We start from the raw sequence: 26447 nt of genomic DNA, 5'->3' as shown, positions 1-26447 counted from the left end.
GCTTTTAGCCCTGTTTGTCAGTAAAATACTGTTGTGGGGTTAGGTTTTTTTTTTTTTTTTAACTGTCTAGGTGGCATTTGAATATGTGGCAATAGCTATATTATAGTGCTAGTAAAGTTTTCCAAAATTTTCTGAGATGATTAGTAACAATAGTCATGGCTGAATTTTAAGGTGCTTAAAGTTTTGAAAGGAGGTAACTTTGCCACAAACTAGGAATTTAAACTTAGGTTGTCTTCATAAATAATTTCTGTTAGCAACAAGTATCTTAGAGATACTTACATTAGATCTGGGTTTACTGATGCATTTTCTGCAGTGATGCCAATTATTTATACAATAAGGAAACCTGGAATAAAAATTTTCAGTATCCAGAGCTAATAACCTGTGCTGTTTTCTTTACAAGCTATACTGCATGAGTACAGCATCAGATTTCACGTCACATACACTTGAAAATGATCTTCAGCAGTTCGTGCTCAGGGTGTCCATAATTCTGAACAGTTCTGGATGGAGCATTTTAAATTATTATAAGCATAACATGGAGTGCAGAATAACATCAGCTCTGAAATGCAAAGGTCTAACTTGAGGTTGAGAGTTGAGGAGAGTTCAAGGTATGGAGTTTTATCTGAGCTCCCTGTAGTATTTCTTCTTTTAATACTTAAAACAATTGCAATTCACTGCAGACTCTATCTGATACTTCATGCATCTCCTTATTTGTTATGCCTCTGGGCTCACAGGTGGGCATTCATGCATTAACTATTCTCTAAAGCCAAGTTTCAATCAAGTATAATGGCTATTCAATTTCAAATATAATGCATTTCCAAGATGATGGACATATTTCAAGCACGTACATACAACTGAACTCTGCATAATTTCTTGTGACACGATTGCATTTCTTGGAGAGACTAAGGTGAGAAAATGATCTTTGAGACCTGACCTAAATAGTATTTTTGTGAAAAGAAGTCAAACCCAAAAATAAGAAGAATAATTAGAACTTCCTAGCATGTTTCTTTTTCCCCTTTTGGGAAGAACTGTCATCCCCAAAGGGTGGGCAGCTGTCTCACTGTACTGTTATGCAGAGCCCATGGCTGCTCCACAGCCTGTTTCCAACCCAAAAAACTGTTGCATATTCCTCAGAAAACTGCTGTGGGATTGCTGTTGGGGAAGAGGAGTTCCTCTGCTCTCCAAGATGCCAGTGCCACTGAGCTGGGGCAGACTGGAGGAGCTTCTCTGGGCCTAAGTGATGACTGAGAGGTTCATCATCAGTCCTCTAAGAACTACTTGATTCAGTCAATGTTTACAAGGCCTTTGCTTGCTTTGTATTTAACAGCAGCGATCTACCCAAGGTTATCTGGATCAGCGCCTGCTCTTGCTGATACCCTCTTGTTTTGCAGCCAATTCACTTTTGAAAGGAACTTTCTTGATCTGTTTTGTTTGCAAATGGTTACTTTTCATTTCTCTTTGTGTGAAATGTTAATTCCTTGTTTTCCTCTACATGCTGTGATTAAGCATGGATGTGCTTATGTATCTGAGGAATATCAAACTTTTTCAGAGGATTGTTTTCCCTCCTGTAATACATTTTTCTTTCCAGTTAAAGAAGAAAAACAAATTTAATTTAAAAATACTTGAAGTCTAGGAGAGAGAAGTTAAGTTTTTAATTAAGTACTCCAGAGCAGCAATTTTTCAGCATTAATTGAATTGTTTGTAGTGGGTTTAAGCAACACCTTTCCAGTTGCCTAGACCCAGGGAGTGGGGGAATCTGTAAAGGTCTTAATTGCTGAAGTCAAGCTGGTACCGAAAAGCTGCCAGGGAAGCAATTAAAAGAAATGGCCCTTAAATTGCAGTGAGAAAGAGAGAAGTAGTCACTAGTGGAGGACAGCATTGGACCTTGCAGTTTATTTAAACTACAGTTTCTAATTGGTAGCATTAAATGCAATGGTAAATAGATTTGTAATAAAAGAAAGAAGTATTTTCCCTTGTGCTGTGTCCTGAAGGCTCCTACCTTTAACTCCTTGCTGGACGTGAAGCCATAAGATAGTAGATTTGCAGTGCTCTCTGCTGCTGAATAGCTTCTCCTTACTGCTTCTTGCTTGTTTTGTGCTACAAGATTGACATTCCTAACCAGGAGCCAAAGGCTTCTATTATCTCCTGCTCTTTGCATTTTCATAAAGCCACTTTTTCTCTTTTGTGCACTCTTTTTCAGTGAAGGCCCTGTGGTTTGCATTTTATTAATATAGTATTTAATATTTAAACTTGCCGTAAGGATGTAATTAATCTAACAAATGTAATATTTCATTTTATCCCTTGATTATATTTCTGTTAGATTTGGCAGGCAGTAAGCTTTCAGTAGTATGTCAAATGTGAGACAGTTCTTGGTCTTGAAGGCTAATACTGAAATATCTGAATTGCTAAACATTCAAGGAAAGATACACTCAGTATAGAAAAATTTATTAAATAAGACTATAAGACTTTTTTTTCATTTTGAATAGATTTAGAAATATGTCCTTTCTGGAAATGAAGACTTAATGGGATTTTAATATATTTATTTTCCACCTGGGAAAAATAGGAGGAAGGGACTATATAGTAAGCTGTCTCTCAGCCATTTATTTATTATATTGGGAAACATATTTTGTAGAAAAGATTGATTTTTGTGGCTGAATGTTCCGTCATTTTCCTGGTGCATCTTATTTTGTAAGCCCTACCTTTGTAGAGGAAGTGTAACTGACAGTAAAAGAAAGTATATTTGTGCCTATCCCTCTGAAGATGATGTAATTTATTTGTTTATTCCAACCTATTGTGGAAGGTACTCTGTATAGCTTTCCTTGTAGGAAACAAACATGAATGTAAGAATGCTGATAAAACCCTAAATTGTTGCTATAAAAGAGCCAAATGCCTGTGTTATTCTACTGCTCTTCAGACACACTCTGATTTAAATGTCTTCTCATGAGAATATGGTTTTGATTAAGTAAGGAAATTACAGTCAGAAATCTTATTTAAGTTGCTCGATACTAATGATGTACAGTTCATTGCATATAAACCTTGGCAACACTTTAGATCAAAGACAGTCAAAGTTCAGATTTGTAAAATGGGGCATAGGACTTACAGAATTGGATATGTCAAGATTGCCAAGTTTTTTTTTTTTGGGTTTTTTTTTTTTTTTTTTGACTTAAGTATTTTTCTTTTGATTGTGAGATGTTTATGCTTTGAGGGTTAAGCATGACTTTTGAGTCTTTGATGTGTTATCCCAACTGCTAGTGTGAGAAAATTGTAATTTAAACAGTTTCATTTTTTTCATATGAACAATTATTTTTTGGTGTTTTGAGGCAGGATAGTCAAGGGAATTTATTCCTTATTCTACAGGCATAGGAGTAAGCACCTAGATGTCTTGTCTGACAAGACAATTTTGGGCTATCTATATCATTACTCTATGGTCAGCTGTGCCATTAATCTAGAAAATGATGATTACTAGAATGGATTTTGTCTTCAGAAGCTTGTGGGGGCCGGTTGATAACGTGACACTTCCTGACACTATTCATGAAGGTGTTGCACTATGTGGGTGGGATGAGATTGGCCTATGGTCAATTTACTCTTCTGAAAAGAACAAGTCAGTAGAAAGAAATGGCACTGCAAATGTGGAGAGAATATTTTTAGAAGGGGAATATTTCATATGCACAAGGAGTGCTCCAAAGGCTGATGATATGAAGGGCAATTGAATAAGATACCTGGGTAACTCTTTTCTACACTGAACTTTCAAAACTTTAAAGACAAAGGGACTACTCATAGATGGAGGATTGACTGAAGAAGATGGTCATTCTGCCCCTGGAACTGTGGCTCCTGTGGCTCATGCAGAGACAAGAATTGCATGTCCAAGTGACAGAGACTCGTGAGATATGCACCTGCAGGTCTCTGGCTTGGTGGTGTAGCAGTGAATTGGTCCCAGTGGGACTAATATTCTGGAAGTAAATTGCAAAGAGAAAGCTTTGCTCAGAAGGCTCAGGGGCAGCCCAAGGACATTGCAGTAGTGACTGGAGTAAATTTGGTTATGGGGTTCCTGCACTGTGCAAGAAATGACACATGTGGTTGTCCCTTATAAAACCTCTGGTGCTGAATTGAGGAGAGAATTGGAAAAATTGTCCTAATAACGGATTCACATTGACATTTTGTCTCTGCTGGAGTGGGGAAGTTAAAACTGCCTGGAGAGAAAGTAGAAGAGACAAAGGGAAACTACTTTTCCCTCCCCACATTGCTGTTGCTTGAAAAAAATAAGAGAGTTTTACAATAAAACATGGAACTTATTCTGTGTCCTATTTACTTCAGATTAAGTATTTCTGGTGTATGAGTGACTTCCTGCTCTGGCCACACATCAAGATTGTTTGACAGCAGAAATAGAAAAAAATTTTTGCTGCCTGGGGCACCTCATAACAGCAGTGGTTGTGTTAGGAGGGACTGAGGAGTCTGCAGGAGAGCTTGGCTGTCCCAGTGTGATGGTGAAGGAATCCAATGTATGACCCAAAAGAAATATTAATTACTTCAATACATTTGAATTTTGCTAACAAATACATCTGAGTTTCTTTTTTTTTTGGTCTCCAACAAGAAATCCTTCTGTAGCCGGAAGTAGTATTAAGCTCAAAATTAATATTGACATAAATACTCAGGTTTTTCCTGTCTTGCAATATGCCTACTGGTTGGGAAGTAGAAGAGAAAAAATTTGAGAAGGATGAAATGTTCCCTTTAGTCTGTTGTGAGAGCTCTGCTCTCTCCTCTGATGGTATCAGTGTAAGACTTCCATGGTATAACCAAAAGAGTTTCTTTATGGTTGGACATGGCTTTGAAAAGCTGCATGCTATGCCATGACTATTTTTCATTATCAGCTTTATTTGCTGTATTTGAAAACTCAAAACATGCTATGTAATTTTCAGTTTGAAAGGTTTTGTGGAAAAAAAATTCCTATAGTCCTTGTAATTGTACTTAGCCACAGATGAATTATGCTTAATCTTTAGTTGTAAACTTTCACATATTAATCAAGTTGGGTTATTTTTTCGTTATTTGATTTTGGAAAAGAAATATATTGAAAATGAAAATATCAAACCCTTACATTCATTAAGTTTCTGACTTTACATTAAAAGGCTTGCTGCTCCATACATGCTGCTATAGTGCATCATCTCGGCCTTGTCTGATGTTATGTGTGATGGGATTACAGAACTGGATTTGCCATAATGCAACATTACTGATCTGGTAGCAGAATGCGCAAGAGTTTCCCTGCCCACAGTAGCACTGCACTGAATGTTCTTCTACAGAGCTTTCCTCATTCTACCTCTACATTTGCAGTAGACAACACATGTTGATTTTATTTTTCTGGGTTTTGTTGTATCACTAATTATCTTTCCATACTGTGCTTCACTTTACAGCACTCTGTCTCCAGAGTAAACATACGATTTCTTACTTTGCACTGTTCTTTTAAAATACTCCTTTTAATATAACAGAGAATGAATACAGTGTATCATCTTTGTTCTGTTAATGGGAGGTATATTTTGAGTAGTTCACACACTTCAATCTTTGTGGAAGATAGCCTGAGAGAAGAATGAAAGAGAATTTTTACACATGGAAGAAAGTTGTGTAGTCACATCCATGTGTTAAACTACTGTCTATATAAACTTGTAATGTTTTTTTTTCTTTTGTTTCACTTATTTTTGAAGATTGATTCTGTTCTAATAAATGAATGGTATTTTTTCTTTGGTTTCTTCTTGAAAAATGGTCAGGTTGTTAGGTTTAAATTGATATGCTTTCAATCTCATGAGTCTTGCACTTTTGGCTTATACTTTGAACACAGTTCTGCAAAATGTCCTGCTCTGAACCAAATGGTCAATAAAAATGTGCTTTTTATGGGAGTGAAGTACTGCAACTTGTTCTAGGGATTTTTCAGGATTGCTTTGAGTGTAGCCTAAGAAGTTTTGGCAGCCTTCTGGCAGACAAGTGAAATGTAGACGGTACCTAGTTAAGAGCCAAAAAATAATAATTCTTTTTCTCATGGTTTAAAAAGTTCTTTACTTTATGAGATTAATTTTATCCTGCTACAGTACCTTCCTGCTGTGGATGGGTAGTATGCACACCTGTTTCAGTTAGCAGGAGTTGTGGAATTGCCATCTTGCATATTGGAGCAGAAAGAGAGACACAAGTGAGGTAGTTAAAACAGTACTGATTGTAAGGTTATTCTCAGGCATAGAAGCAAAATTCCTTTTGCCTTTTGAGTACAGTTTTATTTTCAGCAGGCAGATTTGAAGATGGACCTTTCTGACACTGGGTACTTAAACAGATTCTTTGAATGTTTTTTTGTTAGTCGTTTAATGCTATCCAAGAGGAAGTGATGCTTGCATGGTTATCTGTGTTTCACTGCAGTTTGTGGCTGGTCTGTGTTTTAGTCTGGAAGTTACTTATAAGTTTCATTCTTATGTATTATAAATATCTCCGACTTTAATGGAAGAATATGTAATTTTCTATGTTGGAAAAAGCTTCTAGTTTCTCCTTTGAGAACTGTAGATTCTTGCATTCCTGCCCTCATTATTTTTTCCTATTTTAATTTTTATGCATCATACCTTGCTATGTTTTTGATAGAAAAATACCAGAAATGTATGGACTCCTAAACATTCTAATATAAATAATAGTAAAAAATTCATTAGCCCTTACTATATTTTTTTTTCTTGTTTGATACAGTCTAGATTAATATTATGCACCTACCATTTCAGCATTACTGATTTTGACAGTGTTAAGCTAGTTTGGGGATATTATTGAATTAAAAAAAAAGAAAAAAGAAATTAATTGAAAATGCCTATTCTTCGATTCAGTCTCAGAAATGGGGCAGATGATAGAAAAAATTGAATAGATTACTTAATAAAATTTCAATCTGTAAACAGTCACTGGTACAACAAATGATGGATTGTTTACATTTAAATTATACTCCTGCTTTTAAAAGGGATCAGTAGGGAAGGTAAACAAAATATAAGTACAGTAGTGGACCAGTGCTTTGTACATAAATCTGATCTTTGGAAATAAGTCTGCTTATTATAAGTGTGTCAGTATCTTGGCAGTGTGAATAGTGATCTTTTATTTTGTTTAATTTACTGTGTGTATCTACAGCTGTAGGCACTGTGCAACACAAGGCTTACCAAATCCTGGTGAATATTTTCTAATTGTTTTGAAAGCACTCAGGTTATATTTTGCTGCATAGTTATGAGCTAACTGTCCTAAATTTGCTACTAATATGTTTTCAAATATGGTGCTTCTCAGGCTGTGAGCTGCTTTTCCTTGCGCATTGACATACTAAAATATTGTTGAGAATGATCCTAGTTACTCAAACAAGAATAAAAACCAGATGTTTAATTTTCTATTTATTATGACAGCTAAGGTAGTTATAGTGTATATTTACAAAGTGTGCATAACACCATAATCCAGATTTCATTTCAAGGTGTTTGGTAAAGTTCATACTTCTGGTTGTTGTCAGTGAAAAACATTAAAGTCTAAATAAAACTAGTTTGTGTGTTAAGATTTCCCGCTGTGAATGTTGCCTCATGTTCTAGATTTCATTTAATGCAAATTTTCAAATTTTGTTTTTAGGTCGAACATCCGGCCAGACTATGCAGATACAAGCTTTCATGAGTTCAAAATGCACACCTTCAGTCGGGTGACATCTTGCAAAGTCTGTCAGATGCTTCTGAGGTATTGTAAAGGTTTTTTTTGGATAGTGGTCTCCCCCCTTCTTGCCCCTGTAAGGTCAGGCTGGATGGGGCTTTGAGCATCATCCTGGTCTAGTGAAAGGTGTCCCTGTCCACGGCAGAGAGTTTGGATACTCTTTAAGGTCCCTTCCAGCCCAAACCCTTCTATGATTCTATGTTGCACATTGTTGATATTCTGAAAAATGAAGCCACAGCATTTTAGCAAGTGTATTTGAGTGTGGGTAGTGCCTTTGTTAAGTACAGGCATGGAATAATTGAAATTAACTTCAGCTATGTTCCTCCTTGCCATACATTTTTTCTTCCTTTAGCAATGCTTTTCCTGACTAGTCAGACTGACCTGTATTTTCAGAGGGTTTTTTTTTTTAGTTTTTTCCCCTCAATGCATTATGGTCTAAGTGACTATGAGCAGGGGTGCAGACCTTCTAAACTTAAAAGTCAGGAGGGCTAATTCCTGACTTTGGAGCAGTGTAGTTGAGTTACTGGGTCTGTACCAAGTGCCGATGCTGAGGAGCAGTTGTGCATGCAGGACACAGCCCCCAGGATGCTGCCTGGGCTCTCCACGGGCCACCAGCTGGGTATTCCCAAGTGCCACCCTGTGGTACAGAGACATTTAGAGGAAGTAGCAGCTCCAAATATTACCTGAAGTGTCCATGATATATATTTTTAAAGAACAGAACAAATTTCAAGTCAAGAATATTTGCCATACAGCTAAAAACTACTCAGTGCTTAAATATACATTCAAGCTTACAACTCTCTTGAAGTGGATCCTGTTCTTCATGCTGCATAGGCAAATTCCCACTGAGATGAAGTGAAGTGTAGAACTGTAGCAGGATAGATGCATTATGGTACAATTTCAAGTGTACTGTTCTGAAGTAGCTTTGAATTACATTGAAATGGAGGCTGTTATTATACTAGTAGTCAGAAAGAACTGTCTGGTTGTGATTTTTAAATGGCTAGTAGTGACAGAAAGCAGATGAGCTGCTTGTTTGTCAGTTGTCACTTTTTCTCAAGCCTTTAAGGACTATCATTATACAGAACAACAAATTACTTCTAATACCTTCTGCCATGTTTCTTATGTCCTTTATGTGTGGAATTTATCACCTCTAATGTATCACTACCTAATTTTATTTTACAGGGGAACATTTTATCAAGGCTATTTATGTTCTAAGTGTGGAGCTGGAGCACACAAAGAATGTTTAGGAAGACTAGACAATTGTGGCAGGGCTAATTTAGGTGGTAAGTCATTTTAATTGTTAGAATACCATTTTTAATTAGGACATAAAACTTGCTAGATATAATTAAGGTTTAATTTACCTCTAATTTGTGTTTATTGTAACATGTGTACTTGTGAAGCTACCATTTATAAGCACAATTAGAATTGCATTTAGGATTCATAGGGATTTTTATTGCTGCTAAATGGAAATGTTCCAAAGGAGGAGAGAACTGTTACAGGTCAAACCAAATTTCTTCTTCAATGTCACATACAACAAGGAATTGCTCTTGTTTCAGTTGTGGACTGCTTATATATAACCCCTACAGTACAGCACATCATCTATCATCCTTGTACTTCTCCCTTTATGTCATTTTTTGTATTTTCCTCTCAGTTCCTAAAGCTGTTTATGTTGCCTCAGCTTCCTCTTTCATCTCTTTGGTTTCCATGGTTTCTGTCCACTCACAATATTCACAAAAAGGTGATTGATGGCTATCCACTTCCCACAGCTAAGAACTATTTTTTTTTTTCCTTTTAATCAATTGCTCAGTGAATTTCTTCTCTGGCCACTGTCACTTTGTACTTCCCCTGTTGTTCTGCTCTCTGGGACCTTAAGGAATCTTTTGATTTCAACTACCATTTGGCCTCCCACAAATAACTCCAAAAATTTGTCCTCTTCCCATTCTGTTCAGTATTATACCTGTAAATCTCATCCTGACATCTTCCGGATCTCCCACTGATACTGCTCAGTGTTAGCCCCCATCACTGGCCACTCTTTTTTCCCCCTATTTCCTACTCCCTTGGCTGTAGTAAGTTTGTTACACTATTGCCACAGTCATATAATCCTAGTGCCATTTTTGACTCTTCCCTCTGTCCAGCTTCTCAAATGTTCTTTTTTCTAGAGATTTAGAGATTATTTTGAACCGCTGTTGTGTTTAAAAAAGAAAATCCATTGGGAACACATAATGATTTCTGCAAAATGGAGTTTTATATGTTGGGGAAGTTTCTAGTCATGTATCATTCTCACATCTTTAAAATCTTTGCATTCCTTTTCAGAATTATTTTATAATAATTTGTGAGGTTTCTCATGTCTCACATATTTCATATAAGTTACTGCAATCTCTTCCCTTGGGCTATTTTCTTTTTGACATTAGCATCTACAATCTTTGTAGAGTGCTGTGGCAGAGATATTCTCTCTGTCACTTTTGAATTACATGATGACTTCATGCACTGCTCTTTACTAAGCCGCTGTTTCCACATTTTGACTCTGGCTTGTTGTTCCTTTCAACATTGTATAAGCTTGTTTCTGTCTTTGCCCCTGTGTGGGTTACTTCTGATTTGTACTTGGCTTTTGACTCTCTGTGCTAATTACCTGTCCCAGTCTCCCATGAAATCAACACGATGGAGGCACTGACTTTTGCTGCAGTCAGTAAACTTTTTTTTTTTCAGCTGCTTTTCTGTGTTGGAAATCTTCCATTCTATCCTTCAAGTCTGAACTCTTTACAAATAGCCTTTTGTAGATGTAAAAACCATACAAGCAATCACAGTATTTGTTACTGAAACCCTTTTTGGAACACAGACTTTTCACAGCACCTCCTGCAGATATTCTAAGGAAAATAAATATTAAAAATTATCTTTAAAATTTAATGTTTTAAAACAATTACTTGAAATTAATAGAATGGAAAAACAAACACATATCGTTCTTTCCAAAAGAACTGTCTTCTGTGGTACAAACCACTCCTACTTCTATTTTTTTTTCTTTGTCTTGCTCCTTTTCTTTTAATCACTTCTGTAGTTTTTATTTTAATTGGATAGCTGGCACCCCAGGAGGCAGGAGCTTATCTTTTTGTTCCTCTGTAAATATCTGTGGACACATATGGTGCAACATGCATCAGTAAGAATGACCATAAATGCCTAGATAACAAAAGGTCTGATTTCTTTTAATTTTCCTGCATACTTAAGCAATGTTGTAGCCTTCTAGAGAGAACAAAATAGCAGTAGCAACAAATCACAATTCTCCTTCTTTTTAAGTGGAGTAAATTATAATTTTAAAAATTCAAAGAAGCAGAACGGTGTTTTGGATTTTACTTTAAATCAGCTTCCTGATATTTGTAGAATTACTGAAATTCCAAGCAACTGGATTGCTAAGATCCTTGATTGTGTAACGTGTTTTGGTTACATCCAGGTGTTCAGCCCTCTGTCCTCTCTTCAAACTTCACTTTGTCTTCCCAGTCTGTTTTTTCTTCTATGCAAAGACTGTTTGCTGTAGCCCTCATACAAGACAGGAGAGTTGTGTATCTCCTACCTGCTCCTGAGGAGAAGGACAGGAGGTGCTGAGCTGTGTCTTTCCTTACAGTCTGCTCTATGATCATGACTGCAAAATCCAACTCAACACTGCAGCTGTTGCAGTACTTCCCCTTTATCCAACAATGAGCATGGAAAGGACAAGGGATTTTGCTTATCTAGCTGAAAATGTGTCATCCCTCCACCTGATAAAGGGACTTTGGACAATGAGGAGGAAAGAAAATTCTCAGTTTTTTCTCTACTGCTTTCCTCTTTTACTCTTTATTTGCCTTTTTAAAGGAAGAAGCGTTGACTGAGCAGTGCTGGCCATTCATAATGTGCACAGTCCAAGGAAAGCTTTACAAGTACCTGCTTCCCTATGTGGGCCTGAAAGGGATGAGACAATACACTCTAAAATATTGATTAGTGAAACTTGAATTATTTTTTTTTGGAGCTGTCCTTTAACTGTTCCAGAGCTATACTGAGAAATGAGGTCTCCCCTAAATTCTTTCATGCCTTCTAAGCTATGAAATGTTATTAAAGGCATGCAGGCGTAAAGATATAATGTAAAATTCAACATCTTCACTGCACTTTGTGAAAGAAGTATGCTCTGTAGGCACAACAATCTAACATGCGTTTAATTTTCTTTTGAATACTTTTCTTTTGAAATATTTTGAGAAATTAATTGATGATAAATATAATATTTTTTAACAGTGCCATTTGCTGCTCCTGTGGGAACTGGGCAAAGGCTTGTACAGCAGCATATTGCCTGGAACACTTGTATGGGGGGTTGGTTTGGTTTTTTCTCCCCACATTTTTTGCTAGGGGACTATTACAGCCTTTTTCACAGGCTGAAACGGAATAATTCTTTTGGGAAACTGGACATTATTATTCCCCGGTCATGTGGTATTAATTATAGCCACAGACATGGAATATATATCTATATATGTGTAGATATATGTATTTTCTGTTTAATCTGGTGTTCTGTCATTCTGCCAGTGCCATTCCAGATAGATCAATTTACAAAGCGCAAATCTCCTGTGTGGTAGACAGTGTCCAGGAATGTTGCTCCCTGCTTGATCCTGTTAAACTTTCTTCCTTTCTTTTTTAGTGTTTGAAGAGTTTTGCATCTTGATAATGCTTTTGCATTTCCCTTTTTGGAAATGTCCCACTGAATTCAGAGTGTTAGAACAGTGAGTTCTCTGTGACTTTGGGCTTTTGTGAGAAGCCTTGACTGACTACTTCTCTATGATAAATTATTTTGACTCCTTAATAGTATATTCTCTAAATGGAACAGTTTCAAGTTTTTAGTTATCTTTTTATAAGTGTCATTTTTTCTATGTTTCAAATAATTTTCATTCACATTCTGTAGACCTCTTGTACTTCTAGAGGCGTATTTGAAAAAAGGTGATCAGAGTTCAAAGCACTGCAGTGGGAATATGCCATTAGGTTTCTCAAAGACATCTGAATTTTCCTCAGCATTTTCTGGTTTTGTAAAGTTTAAGATTCAATTTCCTTTACAGACCATGAGCAGATGTTCTTGCCAGCCTTTCTGAAATAATGCTTAGAACTTTCCTGAGTGGATTAAGTCTTTTTAAATTTCATTCCAATTTGCACTTTGTGAAAATTCAAAAGGCACACATCCAAAAATAGATGAAACCTTTTGAATGACAAAATTATTAAGTGTCAGATTTAGATGATACACTTATGAGAGAAACAGTGACAAAATCTGAAGATAAATTGCTGTGTTCTCATGCTATGCCTTATACACAAACATATGCCATTTCTTCAGATGTTTTGCTTCAAAGAAGGCCAGTTCAGCCGATTGTAGAAATTTTAGTGATAAAAGATGCAGAGTTAATCAGTTGAATTAATAAATAGAACAAAATGTTTGCATTTAGCCCTAGGGTTTTCTTGGTTGATGTTCCTGCCCTTGCTGCTTTCAATAGCAGTGCTGGTTGAGGTCTTTTGGGCTTGTTTCTTTCATTATTGATTTAACAGTTTTTTTCCCCCCTAAAATGCTGTCCTGTACATCCTCAAATAGCCCTCTACATTTTCATATATTTTACTTTTCTGCCCTATCAATTATTTTTTCTGAATTTGGAATCATTGCTAATGTTCTGATGAACTCTTTTGAGTCTTAGACTGTATGACTGTATTTTCTAATCCTTAAACACAAGGATTAGAAAATGGCTGGACATATTTCTGTCACCAGCCATTTATAAAGATATACACGGTGTTCTTTTCTCTGCTGGCTCCTCTCCCTTGTTACATCTGGCTTTTCAACTGCATTCCTGTGTCTTATTTCATGGCACAGAGCAATTTCACTCATCTGGTGATGCTCTCCCACTGCCTGGAAGGGTTTGTGTCTGGGGATGCTTAAGACTGGGGCCTTGGGTAAGCAAGAATGAGTAAGACACACCATTAGTAGCCAAAGGGAGAAGCTGTATCTCTTATTGTTCCCACTTCTATTGCACAGTCTGTTCTGTGTCCCTTGCAATTTCTTCAGAGGCCTCATAGGATTGATAGAACAGTATCACTCTGCCCAGAACATACTGAAGAAATCCAGGCTATTTCCCAGTCTAAACCAGCAGAATTAACAATTCATTTTTATTTTTTGACTGGAATTTTTCCAAGTCCATCAAATTATGTTAAATTAAGTATTCTCAGGCAAATACTTGCTGGTTCTACTGACTATTGAATATTTCAATTAGAGAAACCTCCAATGATTCTCGAATCTGAAAGTGTTTTGAATATTTTAAATATAATGCCAAACCCACAGAATTTTCTTCTTTATATTGCTTTTCCCAGGGAATGGTAAAGGCGTGTCTCATCAGGTCATAAATAGATTCGAAAAACATTAGCTGGTCATTTTTATAGTAAATCTTGCTTAATTTATGCATGATTTCTTTCTCATTTGGATAATTTCATTTGAAAAGGTACTATATTTCTTTCGATGGAAAAGTTTCTTCAACTGTGAGATGAACTAAAAGTTAATGTTGGCATATGAATGGGTAAAGTTTAGATTTGCTCTCATACAGTAACGTGCATGCCCAGTGATACAGTTCATGCTGTTCATGTCCTAATTGCTTGCTACAGCACGTTAGAGATTATTCATGAAAAGCCTGTGCTCTTGACATCTCAAAAGAAACCAGCAGCTTTCACTATTTATGTTTTTGCTGACTTAATCAATAGTTGCAAAATTGCTGGCTCCCCTCCAAACCTCTAGTGTCAACTGAATTGACAAGTAAATGCTCAAATCTCACAAAGTTCATTGGAGTTATACCACTTTTTAAAAAACTGCAACAGAGGTTGAGCTGTATTGCTTAACTAATGATTCTTGCTCAACCTGAACAAAAGCCAGTTAGGGCACTTGATATTTTTTTAGGGTTCTACTGTGTGGTACATCTGGGTCACATTTCTAATTTTGTTCTGATTGAGTAATGACTGGCTAAATGACTGGAAAGAAACACGTAGTCCCACAGCTCCTTCCAAGGGACTTAGTTCATAGTTCCTGCATTTTAAATATTTTGAGTTTTGTTTTAAAATAGAAAGGTGAGTAGTTTCTTTCATATACTTTTTATTTACACTCCATTTAGTTAGCATGTAGATCCAGCTGCTCTGTTGCATCCCTGAAGAGCAGCTTACTCCCATTTTCTGAGGTCTGTTCCCTCACTTACTGAGACCAGCTGCTGCTCCTCTTGCTTCTGTAGTAAAATATAATTATCAAAATGTGACCCAGTGGTAATGTGGCCTCAGTGAATAAACAAGAAAAACCCCAAAACTGTGCTGAACTATAGCATTAATTAAGTGGCTGTCAGAACTGAGGACTCACTTGATAATTTCATTGGCACTCTGGTACTGAGCAGAAACTTGAATTCAAGTTGTTGTGTGTAAAATATCTGCTGGTAGATATGCTCATGCGCTACTTTTTTTTTTTCCCCCCTAAAAATAAAAAGAAAGGTTTTCTTGGTCATGTACTTATGTAATGTTTGGAAAACAGGTCTTTCATGAGGACATGATACAAATATTTCAATACAGAACATCCTGAATTACATATTAAAACTGTAATGAAATAAGAAGTCTTAATTTTTTGAATAGGCTTTTAGGTGGAAATACAGATACTGGATATTGTTTTCTATTCCTGAAGTATTAACAGTGAAGACACAAATGGCCTTTTGGTCCATCAGTGTTGGTGTTTTTTTTAATCCAACTCCATCATTTCCCTTTTAATGAAATTTAGTTTACATGAATGATCAGGAGTATTCGTTATCTTATGTAGGCATTTATTGAACCCACTTATTCAGTTACTGAAAGTTAATAACTGAATTTCCTAATTATTTATTATAAAAACCTCTGGGATGCTGTGATCACCAGATGGAACTCATTGATGGAGTTGGATTTGGGATATTTTCTAGAGGTAAAAATAATACTCAACAGCAATGTTTGAAAATCAGATTCATTCATTCCCATTGGAGGATAGAATAACATTTCCATTTCAACATTTTGATAAATGACCTGCTGAAATAAAAGTAAGTCTTTAGAATATAGAAAAGAAAGAAAACCCCTAAGTCTGGATTAGAATTTTGGCCTCTTTTGCAACTACTTACCTATGTAACTTCATTTCAAGTCATTCATAATGCTGAGATCAAGCATTCAAAAGGAGATTTTATTCATGTTTTGGCAAAAATTCTGAAGGCATAATCAGATTGTAAAAGACCAAAATGTTATTGAATTTCAGCAGTACTTGGGCAACCAATTCCCTCAGGCTGCTTAGAAAACCTCAACAGACTACCTGCATCTCTTCCTTGGGGCGGGCTTATGTTTCTTCTCTTTGCTCACTCTGGAAATGCAGACGCCTCCCTCTGGAAAGGTGGCGGGCGCAGAAGCGCTCTCGTGGCTGAGCTGCGCGGCACCGCGGGTGTACGTGAGCGCTGCGGGGCTGTGCCCGCCCGCCCAGGCACGCCAGGCCTTCTGCTTTCCCACACTCCACTGCCTAATGGAGCCTTTCTTTGTGGAACAAAAGTTAAAGTTTATTATTTGTTTTACTGTGGCTATGCCTTCCTGTTCAGAAGCCAGCACAGTAAAAGTTTTCCAGTGTGCTGAAGTGCGCAGAGACCCGGCATGTGCAGCTTGTGCTGGGCCTCAGCAGCGTGTGTACTGCCAGAGGCAGACATAGGCAAATACAGCTGTGTGTGCTTTGGTAAGGCACTGACCCAGAATCTAGAGTGCACCCAAATACCTGCTATCAGATTAGATGTTCAAAGGACGTGTAGGAAAGATATGTTCTTTTGTGCCTTTTGTGATGTGTGGTGGTGTGTATGTGCTGAAGTGTTACTGGCTTTATTCACTCTTTCTAATGTCCCACAGGATTTTTTCCCTAATTTTTAAGTAGTACTGTAAAAATTATAGTAAAAGCAAACAAACCAGCAGTGACGCCAGTCTCTGGTGTACTAAAGCAATGGTGAATTGAACATGAAACATAGAACACTTTGAAGCTAAAGGTACACATTTAACCTTGGTACACCTTGTCACACTGTGAAAAGGCAGAGAAAAAAAGGCGTGAACTTGACTTGCAATGAACTGTAGCTTTGAGTTCCCAATGAGCCAGTATTTCTGCAGCATTTTTGCAGCGCTCTGAGGGTTTGTCAGGTGTGGTGTCCTGGCCTGCCGTGCCGCTGCTGGAGCGTGCAGGTGCCCTGCAGCCGGAGCCAGCCCGGCCATGGGCGCAGCCTGGCAGGGCCAATGAGCGCCGGCAGCGCGGTGGCGTTTGCACAACAGCACCCGGCGCGCCCGGGCTCTGGGCGGCTGCACGGATCAGGTGGCAAAAGGAGGCAGCAGGGTTTTCTGTTACACCACACAGCACACGCTGAGATTGCTCTGTAAAAGGTGCACAATTTGCAATCAACAATAATGCCAATTTTTACTTATGTTTCAGAACACGGAAACGTGAAACATGAGGTAAGGATTTGTTTTGTTTTGCATGTGATGTTTGTTTTGTTGGTGACATAAGAGCTCCTTATTACTCTGTATACATGCTGATGGAGAAGGTATATTTTTCTTCTGGGTTTGCAGACAGATTTAGAGTGCTGTAAAAATTGTCTAAGCAACAAGATATTTGCGATTAAATATGAATTTTCTGCTCCAAGTGCAAATTAAACTTGGAGCAAAATGACAGCGCTGAGAGCACTGAAAGGGAGGGGTGGAACTGCTTTTTTAAGCTACAGGTAAGAAAACATACATTGCTTCACAACTGGTGGTTAGATCCTTACTATTCCTACACAAAATCTGGCTGTAGAGTTAAAAGTATTCTTTTTTTTGTTTCTCTACCATGCTAGATAACTGTGGGGTGATGAAGGATTGGCAAGGCAGTGTTTGCTTCTTCATGTGAAAAGACTAAGTTTGTAGAGGTATCCTGTGGTATGGAGTTTGTATAATCTGGAGATAATGTTAGAACGGGACCTGAAAGCTGCTATTGTGCACATAGTGTAGCTTGCTGTCAGCCTAGGAAGGCTGCAGGCCACCCTGGTGATTTTTTGGCCAGCTTCTGGGACCTCTTCACTGTTGTACAGGAGGGCACAGCAGCTGGGTTTTGTCTGTCCCGTCTGATAAAAGAGAGGCAGCACTTCAGACCTAGAGCATAATAGTTAATAGTGTTTTAGATCAGATGTTTATGGTAATTGCTTAAATGACATGCCAGTTATGAGCAGCATGTGAGTATAAATGTTGCTTCTCTCCATAAGCATGGCTGTGTTTGATGCTGTTGCTGATAGGAGTAATGGGAGGATGTCGTTGCTGACATGGCTGGTGCAGGGGTAGCTGTGTGAAGGGCTGACCACGGCTGTGCTCTCTGATGTTTGAGCTGTTTGGGTGTCACTGTAACCCCAGACAGCAGTGGGGCTGGGTGAGGGCAGCTCTACACCCTCTGCTAAGCTCCTGGCATGTGGGCCCCAGGTGGGCTCCTGCTCCTGGGATCCTGCAAGGGAATCGTGTGGTGACAGAGGAGCTCTGGCAGAGGAGAGGGGTGTGCTGCCCGTGCCTGTGCCAGCCCGTGCCTGTGCCCAGCCCATGCCTGTGCCCTGCCCATGCCTGTGCCCAGCCCCTGTTGCTCTCCTCACTGCATCCTCAACCATGCCTCTGGCCAGCTGCTGCCCAGTCTGTCATGTCTCTGCCTTGGCACATGTGCTGAGTAAGGGCACTCTAAACTTTGAGAATCACAGTGTGGTCCATTTGCCTGATGCCTTTCCAGTCCTGCAGCTGGGAGGCTTGGCTGGAGACCTTTGACAGATCATCTGTTGGGTTTAGTGGACAAGTTGCCAGCCTTCCTAAAGCTAACTGTGGTGACCATACTGTGTCTGGATGAAAAAATATGTTTTTTCTTGTTAGGAAAATTAAGGCCTCCTTTCTGGAGGTGTTGATTTGCTGTTGCCTATTGAGTTAATCTAAAACATCAGGATTACATTAATTTTTACCAAGACTCACATTTAAGTGCCTGCTTTAAATCTCTCAGTGCAGAAGAAAATTTAAGAATGGATAAAGAATTGTCATTTTGGAAAACATGGATTTAGGTTTTACACCAGTAAAGAATCTACTGGTAATTTAATATGTTTAAGGGTCTTGAGCTCATTTTCATACAGCTCAAGAACTATTTCCTTAAAACCATTTTCCAGCCAGTCCATTGGTGTATATGACTTGAGGTGTCACAGTCCCTCTGTTATTTTTCATTTCAATTAAGCATTTCTTTGTCTCCCTTTGTACTTTTCCGAGTCCTGCTCCTTTCCCTTTCTTGTGCAAATCTGTGGTTGCTCACCAATCTGCATCAATCTGTATCAGTAACATGGCTGCTATCTATAAAAAACAATATAGGATATAGTTGAGCATTTTGCTTTATCCAGTACTATTATCTTCATTGTGGCATCAGCTTTAAATTTTTATTCTATCCACTACAGATGAAGCAAAACTTCTATCCTTTATTTAATTAGACTTGTGGGGTATGGAGAGCAAGGACTCAGATGGAAAGCTGTTTTCAAACCAAGCTTTTGATTTTGCTTGCCTGATACAGGGCTTGGTAATTGGGTTATGCCTCAGGTTACTGCTTTCTGGCTTGCCTTGGTGTGTGTCCTGCATCAGTTTATATCAACGGCGAGTAAATCAGAGCAACCTAATTGTTCCCTTTGTTATGCAACATGCCTTTCTCTGCTTGGTTTGATTAAAAAATAAATAAATGCATGAATCATCATGCAAGTTAGCAGATAAAACAAGTTTGCAAAAGCAGATGAGTAGTTTGCAAATTTACATTATTGCACATTGAAATTTCCAGAGATACACAGTAAATGTTTCAGTGTATAAAATATAGAAAATAAATGGAAATAATCTGAATCTTGTCAGAGAGGTTTCTGATTTCACACAACTCTGGTTCCTCCAATTTTACAGAGACAGACAAGTTGCTAAATGTATTTAAATATTTGCCCAGAAAATAAGGAAATTAAGCATTCCATAGGGAATTGTAGTTAGCTTCAGTTTAAAGTAGAAATAGTGAAAGTTTCTACATTATTAAAGTAATGCAAGTGGCTTTGACTTTTGTGTTGGTGGATGTTACCTGGGGTAGATAATGCCAGACTGCATGTTTCCCCTCTATCTTATTCAAAAATGATTAAAAAATAATTTGTTCTCAGTATCAAAACTGTTGATTATGAACAAACCTTCTATGGACTCAGACTCTTTCAGCCTAGTGTCAGAAAATATGGGATATATGAAAAAGCCATCAACATAACTAAGAATATTTTTCAAAGTGCGATCTTTCTATGAGATAAAGATAATTGTGTTGGTGGTTCGGGGAAATAACTTAAGAAAACAAGCTTTGCCTAGTAGATTGTGGTAATGAAAGGATTGCAGTGAGCCTCCATGAAAACTTGTTTATTCATATCCTTGATTTTTATTTTTGCGCTGCAGAAACGAACAAATGGAATTAGAAGGAGCTCTAGACATGTGGACCCAGGTTTGTATCATGACTTTTTCATACTTAAGCATTAAATAAAAGAGCAAGAAAGCTTTAACTTGCTTAAGCTGCATTGTGAATGCTATTGCCATGCACACAATTCTGAGAACTTGACTGCTGAAGTCATGAAGGTCTAAAGTGATTGCTTTGTTTGTGATTTCAAAGATAAAGTCAGCTGGTTGAACTCTTAATTTTTTCCCCCTTGTTTTTTCTTTAAGTAGAGCTCTGGTTCTATTTGAACAACAAAATGCTTCTGGGCTTTCAGTTAATATGACCCACCCTACTGTACTCCGTAGTTTTATATGAAATAACAAAGGGATGAATAGCAGACAGTTGCTTATAAAGTTCAGGTTCTAAGTCTTCAAGTTCTGGATATTCTTAGCTCTTAACTCTAGTGGTGCTCAGTGCTTAACTGTATGAGTTGCTTTTCTGAAAGGCATAAACCAATTGCAGTTTTATATTGAATTTCAAAGTGATTTTATTTTTCCTGTTAGTTTATAGTAGATACTTCTGTGGAATCATGGCAGCAGCAGCCCTTAAGAAAGTTAAATGCTTGGTTATAGGTTTTGTACTCAAGTGAGTGAACATTTCCTCTGGAGACCCATTATGTGTCTGTATAAAATATTCAATGTTTTTCAGTGTAACTGTGTGATATTTTTAGTGTCATTTTAGTGTCAGTAATTACATTTCTGTCCTTTATGTTTCTTGTATAGTTTAATTACTCTGGATTTGTTATGCAGATACTATTTGGAATAAAAGTAAGCCGTGGATTATTAAATATTTCTAGATGTGGACATCTGAGAATAGTTGGAGTTAAACATTAAACAGGATGGCAATTCTGTACACCACATTATAGCCTGGCAGAGCTAAGCATTTTCGAAAAGTAGGAATGCTGGTTGTGCCACTAGCACTGCAGCTGTCTTGGCTTGGAAAGTCTAAATGTTGTAACTAGCTGAAGCAGACCACACCTTTCTTACTCACGTACCTTTGACATGTTTTGGAACACGTATCGTCACTTTGTTCCCTCTAGCAAAATAAACCTGCTTCATGATTCTAGAAATGGTTCTGTGTGTGGTGACGACTGCAGCCATTAAAGAAAAAAATGAGCACCCTGTAACTCTGAAAATTAATACAGTCAGAGGGGAAAACATCAAGGGTAGGAATTAAATAATGCAGAAGGAGATGATTTCTTCCAAGTGTTAGCTAACAAGACTGAGTTCTTCCTATTCATTGGAACATGTTGCAGTGAAGTGTAATTGTGTGCTTGCAGAATAGTCCTCATAGGCTCAGTATCTTTTAAAACAGCTGTCTCAATAGAGTCAAAAAAAGTCAAGTAATTTAGCTTTGAGAACCTTTTGAGTGTGCTGGTGATTTTACTTGCTGTTGAAGTATGATGGAAGTATTTGCAGGATCTTTATATACAAGGATAGTTTAAAAGTAGTTTTTATTGAAGACTAAGTACCATTGAAATCACCAAAACCAGTTGAATTAAGTAGGTCTTTGAAAGTTGCATATGGCCAATGCCTAAAATACAGTTCTGCTTGCCCCCTGCCTTGTCCATATACCTACACAGAACAGTTCTTTGAGTTGTTGAGATAATCTTGTTATGACGTGAAGTTCTTGGTCCTCATAATATTTTTGCAAGACAAAAGAAATGCAGAATGTCTGTATGAACTTTAAGTCCCTTTCTTAGAGACATGGCTCTAGAAGACTTACAGAATTGCTTCTGACATTTTAAAGATTTAAAACAAATAATAATGATAAATATATTACATACTAATGTGCTCTGTACACATACCATACACTGACTATTTTCATATGAAATGAGATTTTTGTTTTGCATTTTGTCAAGATAGGCATTCTCTGTTCTCCTGTAACCTGGTGGGTATAACTTTTCAATTCTTTGGTAAACTCCTGGCATCTATTTTGCATAATCTAGGTACTACTGTTCATCAGATTGCACATTGCCTTGAGAGACAGATGCTATCCAGAGGGCAGTGCTTGGAAGAGATCAGTCATGTCAGGCCTGCATTACTGCATTGAGCCTCAGAGCTTTCCAACAGCATTGCCATGTAAAGTTCTGAAGAGTCTGAGCACCAGGATGCTCTTTTTGCTGAGGGAGGTGGTCAAAAGTTTGACTGCCAGACTGCTTTGTCTTGAGAAGGTTTGGTCAGCTGCTGCTGCAGCCCGTGATGTGATGGTGCTGAAGTGTGGGTGCTGGGTTAGGGAGCTGGCAATTGCTGTGAAGTGTAACCAGCACCTGCAGTGACTAAACATTGATGGAGTTTGATATCACCAGTAAATGCAAATATTTTGGGTTGTAACTTGTCAGTATTGTTCTGTTATGTGTGTCTTGGCTATTTTAGTAAAGAATAATGAATGGCACGGTCAAGTTAATGCATTGGTGCTTCTTTTTTATTCTTAAAGTCAAATTCAACTTTTGCTGAAACAGCTTAGCCCAGAATGAAAAATCATTTAAATTTGATGAGAAGTAGTGCAAGTTGAAGGACGGCCTAAACAAAACAATGGGAGGCTACTGGATTGAAATATCTTGTTTCCTGCTGGTAAAGCTCATTGATGAAGGAACCTATTTAGCTGAAGTACCCTAAAGGCAGTAAGTTAGTTTATGGCTTTTTCATTTCTCTTTCTTTGAGGCTGAGTTAAAAGTTTTGACAGTGACAGTTTCCTCCTTGAGATTTGCTTTGTGCTGGATAAGAAAGAAAGGTAGAAGAAAAAATGATTAATGGCTGATGAGGCAGAGAAATTCCCATAAAACAAAAGCAGTCATGAGAAAAACGTGTACAAAAAGAACAGTGTGCAGAAACTGTACAGATGAAGAGAAGACTGGAAATCCTATAAAATATGGCTTTGTCTTTATGATGTGCACTAGGCCTTCAGCCTGCAATCCAGTTACAGAGAGCCTCCTCAATTACTTCATCTACTAAGCTTTAGTGGGACAGGTTTTAAGTAACCTTTCTTTTGATTAAGCAGAAGATAATAAAAGCCATCAATGAAATGAAACGGTGAATACACCTGCAGCTATAAATCCAGGGAAAATTTGGTCTACAGCTTGCATGTGACTGTAGAACAACATGATTCTGCTTAAATACATTTGAGAAGTGATCAGACTGATGTCAGTTTTTGCATAGAATGGGCATGTGAAATAATAATTATATGACATTTCATTTTCATGTAGGGAATATGTTTAAGTATGGAAAATCCACCATTGGCTTAAATGACAAATGAAGCATTCATATGTATATTCATAAGCACAAATTTCTATTGTGTGAATTCTTGAGAAGGATGATACAGTCTGACCAATGTTTTTAATGGAAATAATTTTGTATTTATTTTAACATGAGTAAAAATTACTGTCTTTCTCAGCTATTGAAATAGTATAGTGTATGTTTGTCCTTTTTTTTTAGTATAAAGAGTCTAAATGTGATAGATTCACAGCTTAGTGTTTTTGAAAGTGGTTTTACCCCAAACACTTCTGCTAATATAAACATTGGAATTTTAATCTCTAGAAGTGTGAAAGTATATTTCATATCAGAAGGATAAACTTGGTAAAAATAGAATACTTGAAGCCTATAGTCAAAATTCATTGTAGATTAAACTCAAAATCTGCTCTGTGAAAGATCACTGCTGAGCATGTTCTGACTTCTTAAATAGCTGATTTCTTTATAAGCAAGGATTAAAGATTAGAAAATCTCAGTTCTGAACCAAGGGCCAGAACCAATATTTTTCCCATCACAGAAACTAAAATGTTGTAGTAGAATATCCCAAACATTTTTGGCATTGAGGGAAACAACACTAGCAAGTCATGTATACAGTGCAATAGCTTGAGAAAATGTATTTTTCAACCCAGGAGTTTAAAGTTCAAATAATAATTTTAAAAAGAGATATTCATATTTCTGGTTGGTGTCTGGTCCATACTTGCTTTGTGAATCCTCTAATATTGGTTTTACACAGATGATTAAAACCCCCTTGGGATCTGAAGAGAGTCACGGGGTTTATGGGCTGAAGTATATGCATTCAACAAAGAACAACAACAATCTGTGTAGGGAAAAGTACAATACTGGAGATATGTTTATTGCATTAGCTATAGTGGGAAATAAGCTACTTTGTGCTTCATATTTTGTTGAAGTTGGGTTTTGCAATCTTTTAACTAGGTTGTGTCATTGTTATATATGTGTCATTAGTAAGCAGTGAAACAATATTCAGGGGTTTGTGTAGTGTAGTAGTGTTTGCATCCTGTCTTTGGAGTAAAAATTAGGGGTAGTGTCATACTGGTAGTTCAAATTTTCTCTTCAGTTAAGAATGAAGCTTACTAGACTGTGAGAAATTTCCACAAATTCTTACCCAGTGTGCTCTATGATATGCAAGTCTAACTCTGATTTCCATTTCAGTGCCACTCTAAGTGTATGCCCAGCCAAAAGCAAAATCTGGCTCAAACTCAAATGCTGGGATATCCCAACCAGCAGATAATGCTTTGCCAAGTATGCAGTTGTTGTAGATAAAGCTACCCTTTAACTAAGGATTTGAAGCATGTCGCTCATTTTCTTGTTTCGTTGAGCTATCCAGGCACATCCTCAGCAGTCCTGATTGACTGTTGTCTTTCTCATTCAGCCCAGCACAGAGAATAGCCAATTTCATGGATGAGAAAAGATAACCGTCTGCAGCGTGAAGCCCAGTGCTGAAAACAGGCATTCAGGAATTTATTTCTCCACTTCAACAGTGGCAGCAGCTACCTGGGATTGTGGCTGTGGTTTTGGTGGCCCAGTATTAACTAACTGGCCATCAGTATCAGTGTTGAGAACAAGAATTTATCTTGCTTTTAAGCCACAGAAAAAGGTCTACCAAAAAAAAAAAAAAAAAAAAAAAAAAAAAGAGCATTAAATAAGCCCCCTGTATTTCATGAGGAATTGACTGATGTCATTGATAGTATCTCCTTATTAGGATTTGTCTTCATCAGGATAAAATTAGATGAAGTAGCATCTTTTTGCTTGGGTAAAGGAATCCCTATGTGTAGAATCAAGAAATACATTGAGAGGTATTTTTCATAAACATTTAAATCTCTTATTTAATTATATTCCCTGTGAATAAAATGTAGATGTGAATAGCAATCCCTAAAGAACTAGAATATATATGGAGCATTCTTTCCAGCTTTAGATACTGTTAGCATGGAACATGATGTGTTTTAATGGCTGGACAAAATGAGGGCAACTGTAAATTAAATTGAGGAAAGCCAGGAGGAATACTGGAGCAAAGAGAAATGTTTCATGAAACTTTCTCTAGTGAAGAAGTAGTTGTTTGACAAAGTTTGATGTCTTTTATAATGTTTGTGGAGCATTAGATTTACTGAGTAACTTAGGACTTCTCTGCATGCTGATGTTTTAGGCAAGCTATAGAACCAAAAATGAGGTTTGATTTTACATATATGTGACACATGTTTAACTTTTGCCTGGGTTTTATTCAGCTATAGATACTTCTTCCTTTTCTACACAGCATCTAAGCACTTTGTTCAAGGTGCCTCTAATGTATCCAATACATGTCTGTAGGAATCTTTGTGGAGCAGAGGAATTGCAGGTCAGAACAGGTTTAACGGGGCAGCTGGGAGCACACTTGCTGCAAGGAGAACACTGCTCGGCGGGAGAGATGTGCTGCTGCTTACTGAACACAGAGTAAGAACTCCACTTACTTGGAGTTCTCTGAGGGACTTTGACTGCAGCTCTAACCTGACAATCTCTTGGTATTGATAAACATGTTTGAGCATGTTTTACATCAATGGCTGGGATGGGGGTTGGTGTTTGAGACCAGAGTCAGTGAATTTCTTTGTGGTCCAACGTCATGGGGCACATTCTCTCACCTGGGCCTCAATGGCTGTGAATTCAGAGATGCACTGAATTGTGTAGCCTAGTTTGTAAGAACAAATTAATTTATCTCACTTATTTATTAAAAACATGTATTGCATTCAAGATCTTAGTTTTTTTTTCCCTTTTCTCTACAGTGCTTCACAAAATAATGAATTCGTCTTTGTTGTGTTACAAGAAAAGACATGTCTAATGTTTTGCAGCAAGAAATTTTCCACTAATGTGTTTCTGGAAGGTGAAGCAGAGTTTTGTCTTCCAATGAAGCATTTCAAATGCAGTTTAATGATTTTTATTTGGCTTGTTTTATTTTAAATTAAAATTATTTTTACATTCCTGTTGGGGAGAGGTATTTGAAAGGT

At 37.5% G+C, this 26447-nt stretch overlaps 1 protein-coding gene across 4 annotated transcripts in view; it reads left to right on the top strand.

Moving 5' to 3' along the window:
- The window catches only part of VAV3 (vav guanine nucleotide exchange factor 3), a 148619-nt gene that overhangs the window by 77686 nt on the left and 44486 nt on the right, over positions 1 to 26447 (top strand). For 3 of the 4 annotated variants that reach the window (XM_030279319.4, XM_012575150.5, XM_072932592.1), the window contains 4 exons: positions 7606 to 7707; positions 8860 to 8960; positions 17156 to 17178; positions 20170 to 20215. In XM_030279319.4, coding sequence (XP_030135179.1) covers positions 7606 to 7707; positions 8860 to 8960; positions 17156 to 17178; positions 20170 to 20215 — 272 coding nt within the window. The remainder of the gene's footprint in view (positions 1 to 7605; positions 7708 to 8859; positions 8961 to 17155; positions 17179 to 20169; positions 20216 to 26447) is intronic. The other variant, XM_030279320.4, reaches the window with a different exon arrangement.

The sequence above is a fragment of the Taeniopygia guttata genome, chromosome 8 (assembly GCF_048771995.1).
Source record: "Taeniopygia guttata chromosome 8, bTaeGut7.mat, whole genome shotgun sequence".
NCBI classification, from domain to species: domain Eukaryota; kingdom Metazoa; phylum Chordata; class Aves; order Passeriformes; family Estrildidae; genus Taeniopygia; species Taeniopygia guttata.
The sequence above is the reverse complement of the archived record's forward strand: the minus strand, read 5'-3'. Positions and strand labels throughout refer to the sequence as shown.